Here is a 20,828-nt window from a genome sequence, read left to right as displayed (position 1 = left end):
ATGGAGGAAGATTTCTCTGTGTTAAAAATAGTCTGGGCTTATACCGATCTGGAAATACTTGACTAGGTAATGCACCAGCTCCTAGACATCGTACTCGACCAGAATGTTCTGGTCCAAATATGTCACTGAAAAATATATGTATAATAAGTATTGTACAGTGTATAATTATATTTAAAAATGAAATAAAGTATATGTACCGAAATGCTTCCTCATGCACTTCTGTTGGTTGTGTTCGCTCGGGCTTGTCCTGGAGGTGATGTTGCACTGCATTATTTAGCAAAGCCTAAAAAAAATCTTGTCAATAAATAAAAAGAATATTGAGAAGCTATTTGAAAATGTTGAAACAATTATAACCTCAACTCGTATTGCTTCATCGTCAACAAGAGCACCTCCTTTCTTTTTACTTTGACGGCTCAAATGTAATATTTCAATACGAGTTGGTTTTCTACCATTTTCTTGAAACTAAACATGGAAAAAAAACACTTTCAGATTAAATATTATGCAGGTTATGATAGCCCAAGACTCACATATTTAATTAGAATGACAAAAAATTGACAATATTTCCAAATAAGTATGAAAATTTCTTAACAAAATTGACTACCTAAATCATATATATATATATATATATATATATATATATATATATGTTCAACAATCACTCCCTTATATCTTCTTAATACATTCCATAAGAACAAAATAAAATAAATACATAATGCAATAAATCAATAGTATGAAATTATTCGTGAAGAAATATTATGATCTAAAACTTACAAACTTATATTCCAAAGATGCAATATTTGTCCGTCCTTGTGCATGTATCCCTCTTTTTTTACTCCCATTTTCTCGATTTATTTTTGAAGTATCCTGAAAAAAAATTATTATATCAAATTTATGCATTAAAACAATATTTAAAATAAACAATAAATACGAACCTCATTAGACTTCCAGTATCGACACAAAGTTTGCCAAACTTCTGGAGTAAGATCATGGGGAATGGGACGAATTGACACAAGCTCACATAATGCAATATTTGAATCATAAGAAGTAGCTTTAACTTCGGCCTTCCATCGCCTCCATGAAACTCCCATCATCTGCATCACACTAGTTCTGTGTTGTTCGAGGATATCAAAACTTGCCTATAAACATTAAATAAGTTGTAATAATGTTTTAAATTAAGTGTTAAATATAATATTATCAACTTACTGTTACACGTTCCCATGCATTATCCAAGCAACGCTTATCCATTTTCCTCCAATATAAGAAATCCAGGGGCAAGACATTTCCATTACGGGCAATAGTGCCCACAAAATTGGCAAGCGTCGGCTACATTTCTCCATATGGTTGACCTTTTTCATTAAATGTTACTACTAAACGTTCACCGGGTGCCAAGGAATGAACATCCTTCATAATAGTTTTTCCACGTTTCTTTCGTTGGACTTGGGATGAATGTATGATCTCGTTGTGACCTAAAAACATTTGTAAAACATAAATTTTATTTCAAGCTATAAGGATAACCATCAATTCATACCCAAAAAATTTCTTTACCTCCTTGATTATGCTCTTCGGTCAGTCTTGACTCCATTGTATTGTTTGGTGTTGCATTGTTTCGTGCGTCAGGTTCATCTTCATGTCCTCTGTTACTTGTGTCATCTCTACGAGATCGTTCACTTATATTTTGAAGCAACTTTTGCATTCTTTTGTTTGCCATATTAAATATCAAACCTGAAAAACCATTGCATTAGTGCATTAAAGGATACAATTTAATACTCAAATCCAAAAAAATTCGGCGTCGCACCGAAAGGCAAAAAGGTCAAAAAAATCCAATCTGATGATGAGTAAATTTGAAGAACTAAACAATGAAGCAAACTCTTAGAAAAAATCTACATTGGACATAAATTCAAAAATAAACAAAATGTGTTTTTTTTAATATTTTATAGGATGTAGTACTTCTGTTATATATGCTTATAAATTAAAAACTAAAAATATAGAAGTAAATATATCTAAAGGGATACATGGTATGGTACATCAAAACCAACATGTTAAATTTAATGAAATTAATAAAATCTTTGGTGAAATTATTTTGTACACAAATTAATAAGGTTGGAAATGCAAGGATAAAAAAATGAAAGAACCAAGAATTTATGGATCGAGATTGAAGATGCCTATCCAGAAACCAATAACCAAGGTAAAATCTTGATCATAGGTATTGATGTCGTTGCTTGGGAATTTGGTTGTAGTGGATTTCTAGGTTCGATGGATATGTGTTGGTAGGCTTCGCTCAAGGGAAGAGCAATACATATCTGAATGATATGAATGAACTGGCGACAATGTGTTCTTAAATGACTCGCGACGAATGAATATGAAACAATTTACATTAGAATAATCTATAAATTCCAACCGATCAAGATTCAAAAAACCATAAAACCATGTAAAGAGTGTTCTACAAATTTTGATAGTGCAAGGAAGTAACCACATGTTGAAAAATAAATTACGTACAAAAAGGCGATAGAACAAGCAGTGTCAATGAAAGAGTAAATGACAGAATCTAAGAAAAGGACCGCCTTTATCTTTGCTTACGGCACTTGAATTGAATATGAAGGAAGAAGTTTAATAGAGATTAACTGATTAACTCACTTTAAAATTTTAAATGGATGTTTATCTTTTCATATTTTTTTGATTTGAAAAATTAAACTTTGATGGATTATCTTCTATCACTACAATTTTTAATGTGGAGGGAACTTTTGGCGGAAATATTTTTGTAATTCAATTGGTGATGAAAATTTTGGCGGTAATTAAATATTTTAACGCCAAATGTTTTGTATTTATATGAAATTTAATATACTGTTGAATAGAAAAATTAAAGAAACAAACATATTATCTAATCAACTAAAAAAATTCAGATTGTACCGTGAAGAATGAGCTATATAAATTTATTATATCATTTTCAGATTTTATAAAATTTTCAGATTACGAAAAAAAAAATTTATACCAAAAAATTAAAATTACATCCTATACAAAGCACCTTCTAGAATATTCATAAACAATTCAGATTTATTTGTATAGATTTAATAAATTATAATTAAATTTCCATATTACTAAAGAATATATTGTTTGTATTTTTTTTATTTGTGGATCATTTCAGTTTTGATTTTGGATTTTCATTCTCTTTTTTAAGCATTATATATATTTAGTAAGGTTAAAAAATATAAATTTACTTGATAATATTTTTAAGACCATGCTTTTAAAATGAATAGGAAAAAAATATAAAAAATTGAGTGGCTAAATGATATTTTGGGAATTATATACATATATATATATATGTGTGTATAATAGTGAATAGAGTAGTTTTATTAAAAAATAAAATTAAATGAAAATCAATATAGAACGGGAGAAAATAGAATTGAAATTAAAACATAAAATATGAAAACATTGTGTGATAAAATGGTGTTTATGGAATTATAAAAAATTCTTACAAACATTTAAAAAATTTGTGCATTTGACATTCATTCTCCTTATATAGTGTAAAATTATAGCATCCAAGAGAATTAGGATTGTCAAAAATCAACCCAACACGTCAACACGACAAAATCGAGCCGAAAAATATCGGTTAAGATTGAGGGCTTTGAGTTCGGATTGGATCGTGTTGACTTGAAAGCTAACCCAAAAAAAATTTATCGAGTTCAGGTAAACCTGGTTTGACCCGAAATGATCCAAAACTTTTTATTATTGTTATTTTTATATAAAATTAAGAAATTTTTGTTATATTTATATGTTCTATGTTTAAAAAAAATTATTCTATTTTGATATAACATATATTCGTTATTTAATGTTTATTTCTACAATTATGATTTTTTGAAATAGTTTTTTATTTGTAATAAATATACTTTAACTTTTATATAAATAGACTTTAAATCTAAATTATATGTGAGTTGAATAATAGTATTATGTGAATAATACTATTATTTTTGTGTGTTTTGATTTTTTATTAAATTAATTTGTTAAAAAAAATTAAAAAAAAAATTGAGTTGGTTCAGGCTAGTTGGGTTTGAATTTGGGTTGACAATTTTTGGGTTGGTTTGGATTTGGGTTGAGAATTTGTTAAACAATATCTTCTCCAACCCGAACCAATCCACCTACATTGACACCCTTTAGAGAAGTGAGTGACAAATATATGAAGGGTAGGGAGGTAGATAGGGGTACCAATTTGGGTGGATCAGGAGAGTTCAGGTCAGGTTGACACAAAAAACTAGTAAAAGATGTCTCAACACAAACCCGAATCAACTAGAACCCGGATAACCCAACTAACTCGATTTTATGTTATTTTTTATTTTATTTTTAACAAAATAATGAAATAAAAAATAAAAAACACAGTAATATTCGAGGTTCTAAAAAACCTGAAGCGCATCGAGACGTGAAGATCAAGCTTCAAAAGTTTCAAACGTAGAGAGTTTTGTATGATCTTAATTATGAAAAGATGTTTTTTTTTTATTTTTACTATAGTTTTAATTATTTTAAGGCAAACATTAAATAAATTGATAAATTAACTATAAATTTAAGCTTTTAGATATTTCAAGTTATATACTACATGTTACGTCTTAAATGAATACAAATCTTGTGTTTTGATATTAATATTTTTAATGCATTAACAATTCTCAAATATTATGTTTTGATGATTATAAAACTAAGTTAATTTGAATTTGAATCAGCTAAGTTCGGAGGCTCCGAATCCTTGATCAGACGGTCCGATCATACCCTATTCAACACTATAAAAAAAACCTTTTGATTTTTGTAGTGAGTATATTTTAAATTTTCTATAAATAGACTTTTAGAAAATTTAAAATATACTCACTAACAAAATTAAAAAAATTAAAAAAATCAAATTTTACAAAATAAAAATTAAATTGTGAAAACCTATATTATCAATATACAATAACTGTTTCAGTATATAAAAATGATGTCAATATTTCTTAATTCTATATGTTAAATAATAATAATAATAATAATAATAATAACAATAATAATAATAATAATAATATTGTTAAATAATAATAATAATTAGATTGTTAAATAATAATAATAATAATAAGATTTTTAAATAATAATAATAATAATTAGATTGTGAAATAATAATAATAATAATAATAATAATAATAATAATAAGATTGTTAAATAATAATAATAATAATAATAATAATAATAATAATAATAATAATAATAATAATAATAATAATAATAATAATAATAATAATAAGATTGGTTGACGACCGTATTGATACGAACCCAACTAGAACTCAACGTTCCAAATAAATTATCATAAGATAACTACACGAAAATTTGTCAATAAATATGATCTCAATAATAATAATAATAATATAGATTATTGAAAATAATATAATATAAATTTAAATAAATTCATCAAACGGATCGGTCACACTACGTAGGCCCGCATATATATTAATGTTATTAGCAAGTGAACATAAACATTTTGTATGTAAAATAATGTATAAATATATATCACACGTATTTTAGTTTTGATTTACGATTTTCATATATTATCTCGTACTATTTTAATTAACACAAATATCTAATTAGATAATTAAAAATGTTTCATTTGAATTTTAAATGTGACTCCACCGGTGGAGGAATGTTTACGACTTTTCATGTTCTTCCGGGCCAAGCTCGAAACGCATTGAAGTACTCTTGCCCGTCAATGTACAATCCAGGACAAGCAACTAACACCAAATCAAGCAAAAGTACTCATTCAGATGTTGTGCGATGAACTGAAATGTTCGATTCGACAAAACAAAGCTGGGAAGAAGTCATGGATGGTGTTCAGAGAGGAAAACATGAATATAAAAGTGGACCGAGAGAGTTTAGTTGAAAGACACTTCGAGCTCCCATAAAACCGTGTCCGCACTAATCACCAATGACTCTAGGATAAGACCTCCCCGGCCCGTTTTCTCCGAAGAAGTTGGGTAGTTCATCTTCGCCGTATCGATATCGTCGACGACAAGCATACCACCTACGAAGCCTTTTTGACATTTCATCCAGAGAAGATCAATCTTGGGACTAAAACAACATAAAATATGATAGATGAAATTCTAATGAATTACAATATTATTGAAGATTCCATAACAAATTAGTATTCATAAAAAAACAAGACACATGATGGGAGGAAATTATAATAGATCTTAAAATGCAAACTTGAGTAATTTCTCATCCGAACTTAACATATTGGAAGCACCCAACAGCCATAATATCTAATGGAAAGTAAGAACAAAAACCTCAAAAACAAACAGCAGCAAAAAAAGGCCTCACCTGTGACTTGAAACAGCTAAAAATACCCATATCGCAAACAACTCAACCCACCCTCATCAGAACCAAATATCTACCATGTCATATGTCATAGCGCAGAAAACCCACAACCTTCAACATTGTTAAGAAACTTTGATCTATAATCACATACCCTTAAAATAAGAGAGAGGGAAAATAAATCAAGTGTCCAAAAATATCATTCATGAATCAAGAAAACATGGGAATTTCCAAATATAGATTCCACTTACAGATCCACCTCTCTCCAAAACTGGAAACTGAATAAATGAATTCTAGAATTGCACTAAACTAGATCCTCCAAAAAAATCTTCCGATGAATACATATAAATTATACACACATAAGCTATTAGAGGGCTGCTAAATCAAGAACATAATTGAGTATAAAAATATGGAAAACTAAATGTAAAGAATCACCAAAGTATAAAATGCCATCAAGTGGAAATTTGAGTAAATTTGTGAACTAACTCGATCATAAACAAAACAAAACATAAGACATACAATATGGGCCTGCTGATATGTTGGAATAGCAGACCAATGACCCCAAAATGTTCATCCAATAGTACGGAATACAAGCCGTACAAAAACACTAACAAACGAGCACATAAATTCACAAAGTTTATAGAAGTACCTAAATAGTCTCTAACCCACAAGAGAATTAGGCATTGTAAGATACCTTCAAAGAAACAATTAGTTTGATAAATACAATGTATCACCTTTACTAACATATACAAAGAAAATTAAATTCATGACGTACCATGTAAAGATATGTTTTCACCAAAATGAATGAAAACACAAACTTCAATTAAAATTTTCATCATCAGTCTCATTGCTAGCGACAGGCGCCATCAACTATTGATCCCTCAACATCAGATCTAGTTAACTCAACATCTTCCCTATTTATACCACTTAACAACGATTGTATATCAGAACAATTACTATCAACAAAATGCATTGTATCAAGATCATCTTCATCACCCATATTGTATGTATCTCTTGGTGTGTGACGAATAACACAATACCAATCCTCTTCTTTTGGATTACGGACATAATAAACCATTTGAGCTTGTGAAGCTAGAACGAAAGGTTCATGCTCTTCTCGTTCTCCTGTATGTATTAGGCGTGAAAATTTAACCATTGTAAATCCCAAAGAATCAAATTTTGTACCAGAAGTAGTGTTAACCCATTCACATCGAAAAAGAACAATTCTTCCACGACTACTGTAATCAACTGAGATTACATCATTTAATCTGCCGTAGTAGGTTGATTCATTATCATCATTATCATGCATCGATTGCACCATGATCCCACTATTCTGAACTTTTTTGTTCTGTTCAGATTCCATTGTGCGAAATGCGAAACCATTTACATTGAATCCTTGATAACTAAAGGCCACAGAATTTGGACCTCGTGAAAGCGCCCTTAGATCCAAGTCATCAATTTGTTCATTCGTTCGATCAACCTGTAAGATACATAAAATAAAATTATAATTATAATGAGATAAAAATATCTAAAAACATAACCAATCCATTTTATAATTAAACTAGTAATATACATGTAAGTTTTAAGTATAATACTTACGCGTCTTGCAAACCATTCTGGAAATTGCATTCGTACCATATCATCCACCTGAGAATTAGTTGGACGACGACCATATCTATATCGTCTCTTCAGTTTGTTTTTAAATTCTCTATTTAATGTTAAAAATGATTGTTAGAAATTTCGATTACGAAGAAAAAGAAAAACAAGTTTAAAAAATGATACTTACTCACGATATGGCTCCAATTCTGTACAGTTGGAAAGGATGTATCTATGAGCTTGAGCCAAAGTGTCCAAATTAACAACTTGACGTCCTTTTGTAGGTCTTCCTACTTGCGGAAACATTGCTAATGATGGAAACTCAACATTTGGTGTCTCTTTGTGACGTGTTCCTTGATTGCACAACAAGTTGTTACTCTCCAGATAACGAGAACAAAACACAACACATTAATCTGCCAAATATGCCTCTGCGATGTTGGCCTCTGGTTGGGCTTTGTTTCTAACAAAATTTTTAAGTCTCCCAAGATATCTTTCTATTGGATACATCCACCGGAAATTTACAGGCCCAGCTACTCTTGCCTCGTACGCTAAATGTACCACCAAATACACCATTACTGTGAAAAATGATGATGGAAAAACTCTTTCCAACTGGCATAAAGCCAATACCACCCCTTCTTCTGCCTTCTGCAATTCATCTTCTCGCAATGTCTTCGCACACACTGTCCTAAAATATTCACATAAAACAATCAATGGCGCAGTTACTTTTTTTTATAACACGCGGCGGAGAACAATTGGAAGAAATTGTTCCATTATGACATGACAATCATGACTTTTCAGACTCATAATCCTACAACGTCCAACATCCACACACTTTGAAATATTGGATGACATACCATCAGGGACACGAATGCCTTTCAACACCGAACAAAATATTTTTTTTTCATCTTTGCTCAGACAATACATGCTGCTGGCAAATACTCTTTGCCATCTGGTTGTATCTGCAGCCATAATTGTCTCATAATACCTAATATTTTCAAATCTCTACGTGCGGCAGCATTATCTTTACTCTTGTTTGAATCACCTAGAAGTGTCCCAAGAATATTGTCACAAACATTTTTTTCAATATGCATAGGATCCAAATTATGTCTGATCAAGTTAAACTCCCAATACGGTAGACTAAAAAATATGCTTCGTTTTCTCCACATCTGTTCCATCGACCCTGTTTTTACTCGTGTGGCTGGTTTTGATGCATTACTCTTACCATATACCACGTTCTTGTATCGAGTCATTGAAAGAACATTGGATCCAGACAACGGTGCTAAATCTAACTCACGTCGTTCTGGCTTTCCATAACTTGCCATCGTTCTAATTTCTAAATTCTGAGGTAAGAAACGACGATGCCCTCTAAACGACCATTTCTTGCCATGCTTCAAATATAATGCATCTGTCTTATCAGCACACGATGGACATGCATTTTTGGAATATGTGTTCCATCCAGACAAACTTCCCAAACCAGGAAAATCACTAATTGTCCAAAGCAGTGCAACGCGCATTTGGAACATCTCTTTACTGCACGCATCATAGGTAGAAATCCCATTTTCCCACAAATCCTTTAGTTCAGTCAATAAAGGTTGTAAATACACATCAATATCATTTCCAGGTGCTTTTGGGCCAGGAATTAAGGTGGATAAAATAATTAAATGAGGCTTCATAGATTCCCAAGGTGGCAAATTGTAAGGAATCACGACAATTGGCCAAGTACTATGTGAAGTACTTTGATTTTTAAATGGATTAAACCCATCAGTGGCAAGACCCAACCGTACGCTTCTAGGATCGGATGCAAATTCATGGTGTCGTTCATCAAATGTCTTCCATGCTAATGAATCAGCTGGATGCCTAAGATTTCCATCCACTACCCGTTTCTTCGAATGCCACAGCATATTTTCAGATGTCCTAGACGACATAAATAATCGTTGTAACCTTGGTTTTAATGGAAAATACCAAAAAACCTTGGCAGGAGCTTTTAGTTGAAGGCGTTTTTTTCCACCTCTCAGTGATTTATTTGGTAATTTCTGCAAATTCTTCCATCTCGAGAGGTTACACACTTTGCAAGCTTGTTCTTTCTCATTTTCCCCCCAATAAATCATGCAATCATTTGGACAAGCATGTATTTTTTCGTAATGAAGTCCTAATTTGGATATTAATTTTTTTGCCTCGTAAAAAGAATTAGGTACCTGTGTCTCAGATGGAAGTACTCTGCGAAGAAAGTCCAGTAATGCCGAAAAGGACTTATCACTCCATTTCCCACTAACTTTCAACTGAAATAACTCAACAAGAAACGTCAATTTGGAAAACTCGGTGCATCCAGTATACAGAGGTTGTTTCCCATCGTCAACCAATCTATAGAAATCTTCTACATTCGATTCGCTTGGCGTATGACTTGTGGATGGGCCGAAGCAACTTTCATGATTCGTAAATGGTTCTTCACGCATCCCAAATGCTTCATGTATCATTTCTTGCACCACCTGTCCATGGTTAGTCTTCTCAAAAATCGACTCCGATGAAATCTGAGGCCCACTACACATGTTATTACTAGATTGTCCAGTAGACATTTCTCCATGAAAATCCCAAATGCGATAATCTGGTAACATACCATTTATGGTCAAATGTTCATAGATTTGTTGCGCGATCGTGATTTGATGAGTTTATACATTTGCAACAAGGACATGGTTTCCTCACTTCATCATTTGTATTAGCATATGCATAACGTAAAAAGTGTAGAATTCCGACCCGATATTGAAGACTAGCACGAGGACAGTCCATCCATGTCTTCTGCATTATTTGATCCTGCGCAATTATTTTTTAAAATATAAATACTCACATCATAACAAAGATCATTAAGCATTAAATAATATTAAAAATATTAATTGAACAATCCAATTCTCAACTTAAGCTACACCATATTTAAGGAATTCTCCAATATATAAATCTGGATTTTCAAAACTATCCGAATAAATTTCAGAAATGTATTCGATTCCTCAAATCATAGCAAATTTAATACATACAATCAAATATACAACAATTATAAATTATTTGATCATTATCCATCTCACAAAATCAAATAATAATCGAACCAAATAGGCTTACCCGTAATCTATAATCTGCACCAACCACGGCTGAAAAACTCGAGTTTCAACACTTCCGAACACGAAGCACGGTGATCAGAGACTGTAGCTTTCAACGTCGTTCAGCCGGAACTCAACTGGAAAAGCCACGGACTCGAGGAAAAATCGAAACATGGCTCGAAAAGCTTTTCTCTAAACTTAAACTAGTTACCAACGACCCAAAAACACTGTTTACAACAAGCACGAGTCACTTCAACGGCAAACAAGCGCCGAACGGCGGCCAACGTCAACAGAGGCCAGCCGTGTCGCAAGTTTTCAGTAAAATTTTGATATGAAAGCAAAGTTTTGGACATTGGAAATGATGATGGTTGTAAAACTAGGGCCCGGGCTATCAGGGTAGTGTTGTGGGCTTGACGTGGTGACCGGGCTAATGGCAGTAATATATGAGCTGCCCTTCTTTAATCAAGATGATCTGCACACCAAAGAAGGGAATAAAAAGCACGTTAGTGGGATGCCGGAGGAAATTCCGGCGGGGCCACTCCGATGCTTAAGTTAGACTTAGAAATAGAGTGGGCTTTTTAGAGAAAATGAGTATAGTGCTTTGGAAATTTAGGTGAACATACCTCTACAAATATCTGTGACCAGGTATTTAAAGGCCTTGGAGTGAGAATTTCACTCCGCAATTCCAGGGTAGTGGCCACGATCTGGATCGTGGGTGTGGTAGTTGCCCATGTTTTCCTGTCACGTACGATGAACCCGGAAAGCTTGGGTTGATGATAATCGTGAAAGAGTGGGTGCCCCGGTGAGCCAACTTGTGGCTAAGGGCTTTGATGACTCTTTGTATAAACAATCTTTTGTTTAATATAATTTACACTTTTATTAATGGCAATGACTTTATCTTTCTTCATATTGTTATATTGTGATATACTATTGTTGTTTTGATAAAGACCTTGAATATACTATAGTGTATGTAAGATGTGGTAGTACATGGGGATGTCTATCATGAAACACATCTTATAGTCACTGTATATTCTAAACTGTTCCTAGTCGATTGAGCCGTCCGTTAATAAGGATAAGGATCGCTCGAGATTGAGACTAGAATTTGCGATGCAGAGTACCACGTTTCATTGGTAAGGAACATAGAGATGTTCGAAGCATGCAAATGGATATTCATACGATGAATGATCGAACTACCCTATCCGGACTTTCCAAGTGGTTATCACTTATCGAGTGGATAAAGTTCGCGGTTTTGGTTGTACACCATTAGTCCTTACTACTTGAAACATCATTGAGACTCTATATGCTAGTACTGTGCTTTGACTCGTTTACCGACTCTATTGGGGTCATCAGGTGTCGGGATTGGGTACAGTTACAACACATATAGGAGTCGATGCTTTGTTGTCAAGGATTCACCACATACTTGCGAGTGTGGATATCCTATGCGATCTGAGGAGATATTAGTGTGACGAATCTCTGGCCAGAGTACATGATGTGTTTTAAGAAATGGTTTCTTAGTAGCGCATGCGATGTCACTATTTGATCTTCAAGATGTATTGCATAGTTATCGAATCTAGAACGACTCTCGATTTACCAAGGGTTGTTGATTCGATCGGGATATATGGATAAAGGGACCGTACTGTACGCTAACCAAAATCTATTGGTTCTTGTAGGCACTATCAGTGATACCTAGGGAATCATGGGGCGTTGTTGCTAGGCGCTCTTACCATGATTCGATGGGCAAGTCGGAAATTGTTGTTCCGAGTCACAAGGAGTTGTGAGCCCACGGCTAGCTGTATCCCTGAACCATTGAGGGTCACACAGAGTAATGGATTTTTAATCCCCGTTGAGATAGTTAAATTTAAATAGTTAAATTTAATGAACAAAGAAGTTGGACTTCTTATTTAAGAGTAGAGGAGTAAGATTTCCTAAAATGACATAGGGATGAGCATTTTTGGAAATCACTGAATTCGGATTCAGAAAAATTTATCTTGACTTTAAAAGGTGCAGAAATGGTTTCTGTGAACATTGGTAAAATCGGTTTATCAATCAGAGTCACGATGAATTTTATATTAATTTTTGAACATGCGGGCTTTGCTTGTCAGGCTTGAACTTATGACTAATGGGCTCTAAGCTGTTAGCGGCCTACATTATAAATAAGTTATTGCAGTACAGAAATTAGATAACACAGGTCACAATTTTCGAAAAAACCCTAGTTTTCTCTCTAAAAGTGGCCGCCCCCCTCCCCTCTGCTCGGAAAAAATCCAGCCTGTGAATTTTGAATTACAGTCTGGTTTAACGGATCAAATTCGTTAATTCTCTTCGTAGAAACTTTTGATAGATTTTCTAGTGCAATCTATCAGAGGGATTAAATCTCTGTTCGTGGACCTGATTGAAGAACAGTTCGTCCATCAGTTCCTGGGAGATACAACAAGAGCAGAACAATCTGTTGGTGTCAATAATCTCGATTAGAGATTGGAGGTAAAAATTTATAATTGTTATTTAATTTTTACACGCACAATTTAATCATAAAGTTTTGATACCCATTATGGAATCGTTCCATATATAAAATTTTTAAACTTCCGCTGCACCGGGTATCAATTCTGATTGATCTGATCGCGGTTCTCCAACAGTGGTATCAGAGCCAGGTTGCTCAGATCAAGCGATTAAATTAATCGATTGTACAAAAAAAAAAAATTTTAGCCTCGGTTTTTGAAACAAAATAATTTTTTTTTAAAATTAAAAATTTTTTCGGGCAAAAACACGGGCAGCGATTGGATCGCTGCCCCGGGCAGCGCACGGCGCTGCCCTAGGGGCAGCCGGGCTGCCCGGGAACGTCCCGGGCGGCCCGCGGAAAAATTAATTTTTAATTTTAAAATTAAAATTTTAATATGTTAAAATTCTATTTTTGGTCCGATCGAAAATTGTTTTTGATTGGTCCACGAGGCATCGGATCGAATTGTTCGAGTGCGAAAATTTTAAAATTGATTTTTGGATAAATTTGAATTTTTGGAAAATTTATAGATTTTATCCGTTAAATCAGATTTTATGAAATTAATTATTTTTGGTACAATTGATGATAAGATATGATCTTATGGAAATATTGAGTAAAATATGATTTTATGTATAAAATTGGATTTTATATGTAAAATTGATTTTATTTGATAAAAAGATAAAATATGATTTTGTATGTAAAATAAGATTTTATATATGGAATATGATTTTATCCTTTTAATTTAAATTGCCATTGCATGTTATCCAATAAATTAATTTTGAATTAAATATTATTGGATAAGGATGATCGATTGCCATGACCAATTTTGTAGGTGTATGTTAGGAATTTACATTTGTTTTTATTGTTGTTGGATTTATTAATGGGCCTGGTTTATGGCCCAATATGAATTGTCATATGTAATAAAAGTGGGCCTGGTTTATGGCCCGTTCCCACCCCTTGAAATGTATTCCCTACTTGTCATGGTTATTTATTGTAAATACATTAGACTTAGTGGGAGATGAAGATTTGAAGATGGAGGTGGGCCCAGCAGACAATAAAGACTGAAGAAATTTAAATTGGAAGCTCAATGTAATAGGATTGCATTGCATACTGCATATTACCTAGGATTGGACTAAGACTCGTGATTGGCAACCATGGGTCGATTAGAAATGGAATCGATCATCCTATATAATATATGATATTATTGTTGTATACATGTTTTAGACTAAATTGTGTGAATCCGGCAAGCATACAAAATTTTAAAATGATGAGACAAATTTTCAAAATTAAAATCCCTCATTTTAAATATGATTTAAAATTGATATCAAGATAAATAAAGGAAATTTAAAATTGTTTAAATGTTCCTACCTTCCATCAACGATCAATGTATGAGATGCTACCCGCGGATACGGTCCGGCTCATATTATTGGGGGGGCCCGTTCGTCGGAAAGCTGTACATTGGATCGACACATGTTGTAAGTTGGGTGGAACTCCCATGGGATCGGCTCATATTATTGGGGGATCCACATGGCGACCGTCCATCACAACTTAATATTGATGGGTCATCTTGACATGTCACAATAAACGGCGTCATATTATTGGGCCCTTATTGGACATGAGGTAAAAACGTGGAGGTTGCTTTGGAAGCAATTGGGCTCTACCTTTTGAAAATTATGGTTGACTGATATTATTCGGGACCATAGTTTGTCAATTGGACTCCATGTTCTCACTAAGGAAAACAGTTTCCCGTTTTCACTAGAGGGTAGTGAAATCGTTAAAATAGTGGGAGTGAGATTCATAAAATAAATTTCGCCTATTTTATGTCTTAGTAAATTAATTAAACAATCACTGATATTTGTCTGTTTCTTTTTAGTATTTCATAAAGATGAATTCGCGTAATCCACTTTTCTCGATCCTCGAACAAAATAAATTGACTGGCGCAAACTATACGGAATGGTTCCGTAAGTTGAAGATTGTCTTGACTTCGGAGAAGATGATCTACGTGTTAGAAAAATCTCCTCCGAAGGAAGCACCAGCTGACATAAGTCCAGAAGAGTTAGCCAATCTTGATACATGGTGGGACCATGATATCAAGGCCAAATGCTATATGCAAACCTCGATGTCTGATGAACTCCAGAGGCGATTTGAGGATACCGTGAATGCTGCTGACATTCACGTACAACTCAAGGAACTTTTTGGGGCTCAATCGAGAGCTGAAAGGTTCGCTACTGTAAAAGAGCTAATGACGTGTCGCATGCGTGAAGGGACTTCGGTCCGTGATCATGGGGTACGAGTGATTTGGCTCATACAGAAGTTGGTAACGCTTGATTTGGTGTTGGAGCATGAACTCAACGTGGACTTACTACTTCTATCTCTTCCTTCTTCGTTTGACGGATTTGTGGTGAATTTCAATATGAACAAGATAGAGGCCTCCCTTGAAGAGATGGTCAATATGCTTGTAACATATGAATCCACTTTAAAGAAGGATAAATCGGCTTTCTTGGTGGGCTCCTCTTCTTCTGCGAAGAAGGGGCCAAGTACAAAGGGTAAGAAACGTTCTGCCCCACCCAAGAAAATCGAACCCGAGAAGAAGTACAAGACAAAGGCTTCAAACATGGAAAAGTCCAAGGATGTTTGCCATTACTGCAAGAAGCCCGGTCATTGGAAGCGTAACTGCAAGGAATATCTAGAGCAGTTGCGAACTGCGAAGGGTATGTTCTATATTGAAATAAATGTTTCACTTAATACTACTTCTTGGGTATTGGATACCGGATGTGGATCTCACATTTGCAATGATTTGCAGGTGATGACAAGAAGTCGCAAGCTTAGAATGGGTGAGACCCAGCTGAGGCTCGGAAATGGTTCCAGAGTTGAAGCTAAAGCTGTGGGAGATGTTTATTTAATTTTGCAGAACGATTTTAAGTTACTTTTGAGAGAAGTTTTATTTGTTCCAGATTTGATTAAAAACATTATTTCTGTTTCTATGCTTGATAGAGATGGTTATTCTTGCAATTTTGTGAATGGGATTTGCAATATTTACAAGAATGAATGTTTGATTGGAAATGGACAACTTGAAAATGATCTATATAACTTAAAATTAAAAGACGTTCCAATAAATTATGTTGATAAACCGGCAACAACAAACAAAAGGAAAATCGATAGTCAAAACCAAGCAAATCTTTGGCATGCTAGGCTAGGTCATATTTCCTCAAGGAGGATGAACAAGCTAGTGGGAGAGGGCATGTTTGATATGTCTGATATTAACTCTCTACCTATTTGTGAGTCCTGCCTGAAAGGAAAAATGACTAAATCTCCTTTTAAGGGGAAACCTGAGCGTAGTCAAAATCTGTTGGATTTGATCCATACAGATGTTTGTGGTCCATTTAGAATTGGTACAAAATTTGGCCACACCTACTTCATTACCTTTACTGATGATTATTCAAGGTATGGGTATTTATATTTAATTAAATATAAGTCTGAAGCATTTGAAAAGTTCAAAGAATTCAAGGCTGAAGTAGAAAACAAGCTAGGTAAAAGTATTAAAGCACTTCGATCGGATCGAGGTGGAGAATACTTGAGTACCGAGTTTTTGGACTATCTGAAAGAGAATGGGATTCTCTCTCAGTGGACTCCTCCTATGACACCTCAGCTGAATGGTGTATCGGAGCGTCGTAATCGAAATTTGTTGGACATGGTTCGATCCATGATGAGCTTCACTGAGCTTCCACCTTCGTTTTGGGGCTATGCGCTTGAAACGGCGGTATTGTTGTTGAACAACGTCCACACCAAAGCAGTGGACAAAACACCATACGAGTTATGGAATGGCAAAGCTCCTAAGTATTCGTACTTGAGGATTTGGGGATGTCTTGCTTACGTGAAGCAGACAGTGGGAGATAAGTTGGATAGTCGATCCACCTTATGTTATTTTGTAGGGTATCCGAAGAATTCAATCGGATATTATTTCTATCATCCTACTGAAACAAAGGTGTTTGTTTCAAGGAATGCCACCTTCTTGGAGAAGGAGTTCTTATTGGATAAGAAAGGCGAGATGATGGAACTCGAAGAAATTCGAGAAGAACCCGAAATACAAAATAATGATCCTACACCTCAGGAACCATTGATGGACACGCCTATACTTAGAAGATTCGAGAGGACTTCTAGACCTCCTATTCGATATGGTCTTCTTCTTGAAGGGGATCAAGATGAACCCGATGTTGGATGTGATCCAAGAAACTTCAAGGAAGCAATTTCTGATGCGGATTCAAATTTATGGCTTGAAGCTATGCAGTCGGAAATAGATTCGATGCATACAAACCAAGTTTGGTCTTTAGTAGATCCTCCCGATGGAATTGTTCCAATAGGGTGTAAATGGATCTACAAGAGAAAGCTTGGGCCTGATGGTAAGGTATTGACCTACAAGGCGCGATTGGTGGCGAAAGGTTATACTCAAAGACAAGGAGTTGACTATGATGAAACCTTTTCACCAGTTGCAATGTTCAAGTCCATAAGAATCCTTATTGTCATAGCTGCTTGGTATGACTATGAGATATGGCAAATGGATGTGAAAACTGCATTTCTTAATGGAAACATTAAGGAAGAGATCTATATGACGCAGCCTGAGGGATACACATCCATGGGAAGCGAGCATAAGGTATGCAAGCTTCAGAGATCAATCTATGGTCTAAAACAAGCATCAAGAAGTTGGAACCAAAAATTTGATGAAACAATAAAGGATTTTGGTTTCATCAAGAACCCGGAGGAACCGTGCGTGTACAAGAAAGTAGTTAAGGATGCTGTGACATTCTTAGTACTTTATGTTGATGACATCCTACTCATTGGGAATGATGTAGGGATGTTACCGTCAACAAAAATATGGTTATCAGGTAGATTTTCGATGAAGGATTTGGGTAAGGCATCCTATATTCTAGGGATACAGATCTATAGAGATAGATCTAAGATAATGATAGGACTCACTCAATCAACCTACATCGACACCATATTGAAACGGTTTTCAATGGATGGGTCCAAGAGAGGACATCTACCCATGTGTCATGGAGTTTCTCTATCCAAGTCTATGTGTCCCAAGACTGATGAAGAGATAGAGAAAATGACAAATGTACCATATGCGTCAGCCATAGGTAGTATCATGTATGGGATGATATCTACCAGACCGAATGTAGCATTTGCTCTGAGTGTCACGAGCAGATATCAAGCTAATCCCGGTCAAATGCATTGGAAAGCCGTGAAGGACATTCTTAAGTACTTACGAAGGACTAAGAATATGTTCATGGTATATGGAGGAAGAGAACTAAAATTGGAAGGCTATACCGACTCTAGCTTCCAAAGTGACTTCGTTCTAATTTCTAAATTATGAGGTAAGAAACGACGATGCCCTCTAAACGACCATTTCTTGCCATGCTTCAAATATAATGCATCTGTCTTATCAGCACACGATGGACATGCATTTTTGGAATATGTGTTCCATCCAGACAAACTTCCCAAACCAGGAAAATCACTAATTGTCCAAAGCAGTGCAACGCGCATTTGGAACATCTCTTTACTGCACGCATCATAGGTAGAAATCCCATTTTCCCACAAATCCTTTAGTTCAGTCAATAAAGGTTGTAAATACACATCAATATCATTTCCAGGTGCTTTTGGGCCAGGAATTAAGGTGGATAAAATAATTAAATGAGGCTTCATAGATTCCCAAGGTGGCAAATTGTAAGGAATCACGACAATTGGCCAAGTACTATGTGAAGTACTTTGATTTTTAAATGGATTAAACCCATCAGTGGCAAGACCCAACCGTACGCTTCTAGGATCGGATGCAAATTCATGGTGTCGTTCATCAAATGTCTTCCATGCTAATGAATCAGCTGGATGCCTAAGATTTCCATCCACTACCCGTTTCTTCGAATGCCACAGCATATTTTCAGATGTCCTAGACGACATAAATAATCGTTGTAACCTTGGTTTTAATGGAAAATACCAAAAAACCTTGGCAGGAGCTTTTAGTTGAAGGCGTTTTTTTCCACCTCTCAGTGATTTATTTGGTAATTTCTGCAAATTCTTCCATCTCGAGAGGTTACACACTTTGCAAGCTTGTTCTTTCTCATTTTCCCCCCAATAAATCATGCAATCATTTGGACAAGCATGTATTTTTTCGTAATGAAGTCCTAATTTGGATATTAATTTTTTTGCCTCGTAAAAAGAATTAGGTACCTGTGTCTCAGATGGAAGTACTCTGCGAAGAAAGTCCAGTAATGCCGAAAAGGACTTATCACTCCATTTCCCACTAACTTTCAACTGAAATAACTCAACAAGAAACGTCAATTTGGAAAACTCGGTGCATCCAGTATACAGAGGTTGTTTCCCATCGTCAACCAATCTATAGAAATCTTCTACATTCAATTCGCTTGGCGTATGACTTGTGGATGGGCCGAAGCAACTTTCATGATTCGTAAATGGTTCTTCACGCATCCCAAATGCTTCATGTATCATTTCTTGCACCACCTGTCCATGGTTAGTCTTCTCAAAAATCGACTCCGATGAAATCTGAGGCCCACTACACATGTTATTACTAGATTGTCCAGTAGACATTTCTCCATGAAAATCCCAAATGCGATAATCTGGTAACATACCATTTATGGTCAAATGTTCATAGATTTGTTGCGCGATCGTGATTTGATGAGTTTATACATTTGCAACAAGGACATGGTTTCCTCACTTCATCATTTGTATTAGCATATGCATAACGTAAAAAGTGTAGAATTCCGACCCGATATTGAAGACTAGCACGAGGACAGTCCATCCATGTCTTCTGCATTATTTGATCCTGCGCAATTATTTTTTAAAATATAAATACTCACATCATAACAAAGATCATTAAGCATTAAATAATATTAAAAATATTAATTGAACAATCCAATTCTCAACTTAAGCTACACCGTATTTAAGGAATTCTCCAATATATAAATCTGGATTTTCAAAACTATCCGAATAAATTTCAGAAATGTATTCGATTCCTCAAATCATAGCAAATTTAATACATACAATCAAATATACAACAATTATAAATTATTTGATCATTATCCATCTCACAAAATCAAATAATAATCGAACCAAATAGGCTTACCCGTAGTCTATAATCTGCACCAACCACGGCTGAAAAACTCGAGTTTCAACACTTCCGAACACGAAGCACGGTGATCAGAGACTGTAGCTTTCAACGTCGTTCAGCCGGAACTCAACTGGAAAAGCCACGGACTCGAGGAAAAATCGAAACATGGCTCGAAAAGCTTTTCTCTAAACTTAAACTAGTTACCAACGACCCAAAAACA

At 34.7% G+C, this 20,828-nt stretch overlaps 1 protein-coding gene across 1 annotated transcript; it reads right to left on the bottom strand.

The window, feature by feature from the left end:
* Window positions 1–6,940: 6,940 nt before the first annotated feature.
* Window positions 6,941–10,382, bottom strand: LOC140877528 (uncharacterized). The gene is made up of 5 exons (XM_073281066.1): window positions 8,848–10,382; window positions 8,431–8,593; window positions 8,099–8,286; window positions 7,912–8,020; window positions 6,941–7,792 (listed from the first exon to the last, which is right to left on the bottom strand). Exons 1-5 carry the CDS (start codon window positions 10,380–10,382, stop codon window positions 7,163–7,165), a joined length of 2,625 nt encoding a protein of 874 aa, XP_073137167.1. The 3' UTR covers window positions 6,941–7,162.
* Between the last annotated feature and the right edge of the window lie 10,446 nt (window positions 10,383–20,828).

The sequence above is a fragment of the Henckelia pumila genome, chromosome 2, assembly GCF_033568475.1.
Source record: "Henckelia pumila isolate YLH828 chromosome 2, ASM3356847v2, whole genome shotgun sequence".
Classification (NCBI taxonomy): domain Eukaryota; kingdom Viridiplantae; phylum Streptophyta; class Magnoliopsida; order Lamiales; family Gesneriaceae; genus Henckelia; species Henckelia pumila.
The sequence above is the reverse complement of the archived record's forward strand: the minus strand, read 5'-3'. Positions and strand labels throughout refer to the sequence as shown.

Excerpts from the sequence above, each read along its gene's own strand:
- LOC140877528 (XM_073281066.1), bottom strand. The coding sequence starts at position 10,382 with ATGATACATGAAGCATTTGGGATGCGTGAAGAACCATTTACGAATCAT. Across the intron at positions 8,594-8,847 it reads ATACAACCAGATGGCAAAGA|GACAGTGTGTGCGAAGACAT; the intron begins GTATTTGCCAGC and ends TGAATATTTTAG. Across the intron at positions 8,287-8,430 it reads AGGCAAGAGTAGCTGGGCCT|AGTAACAACTTGTTGTGCAA; the intron begins GTAAATTTCCGG and ends CGTTATCTGGAG.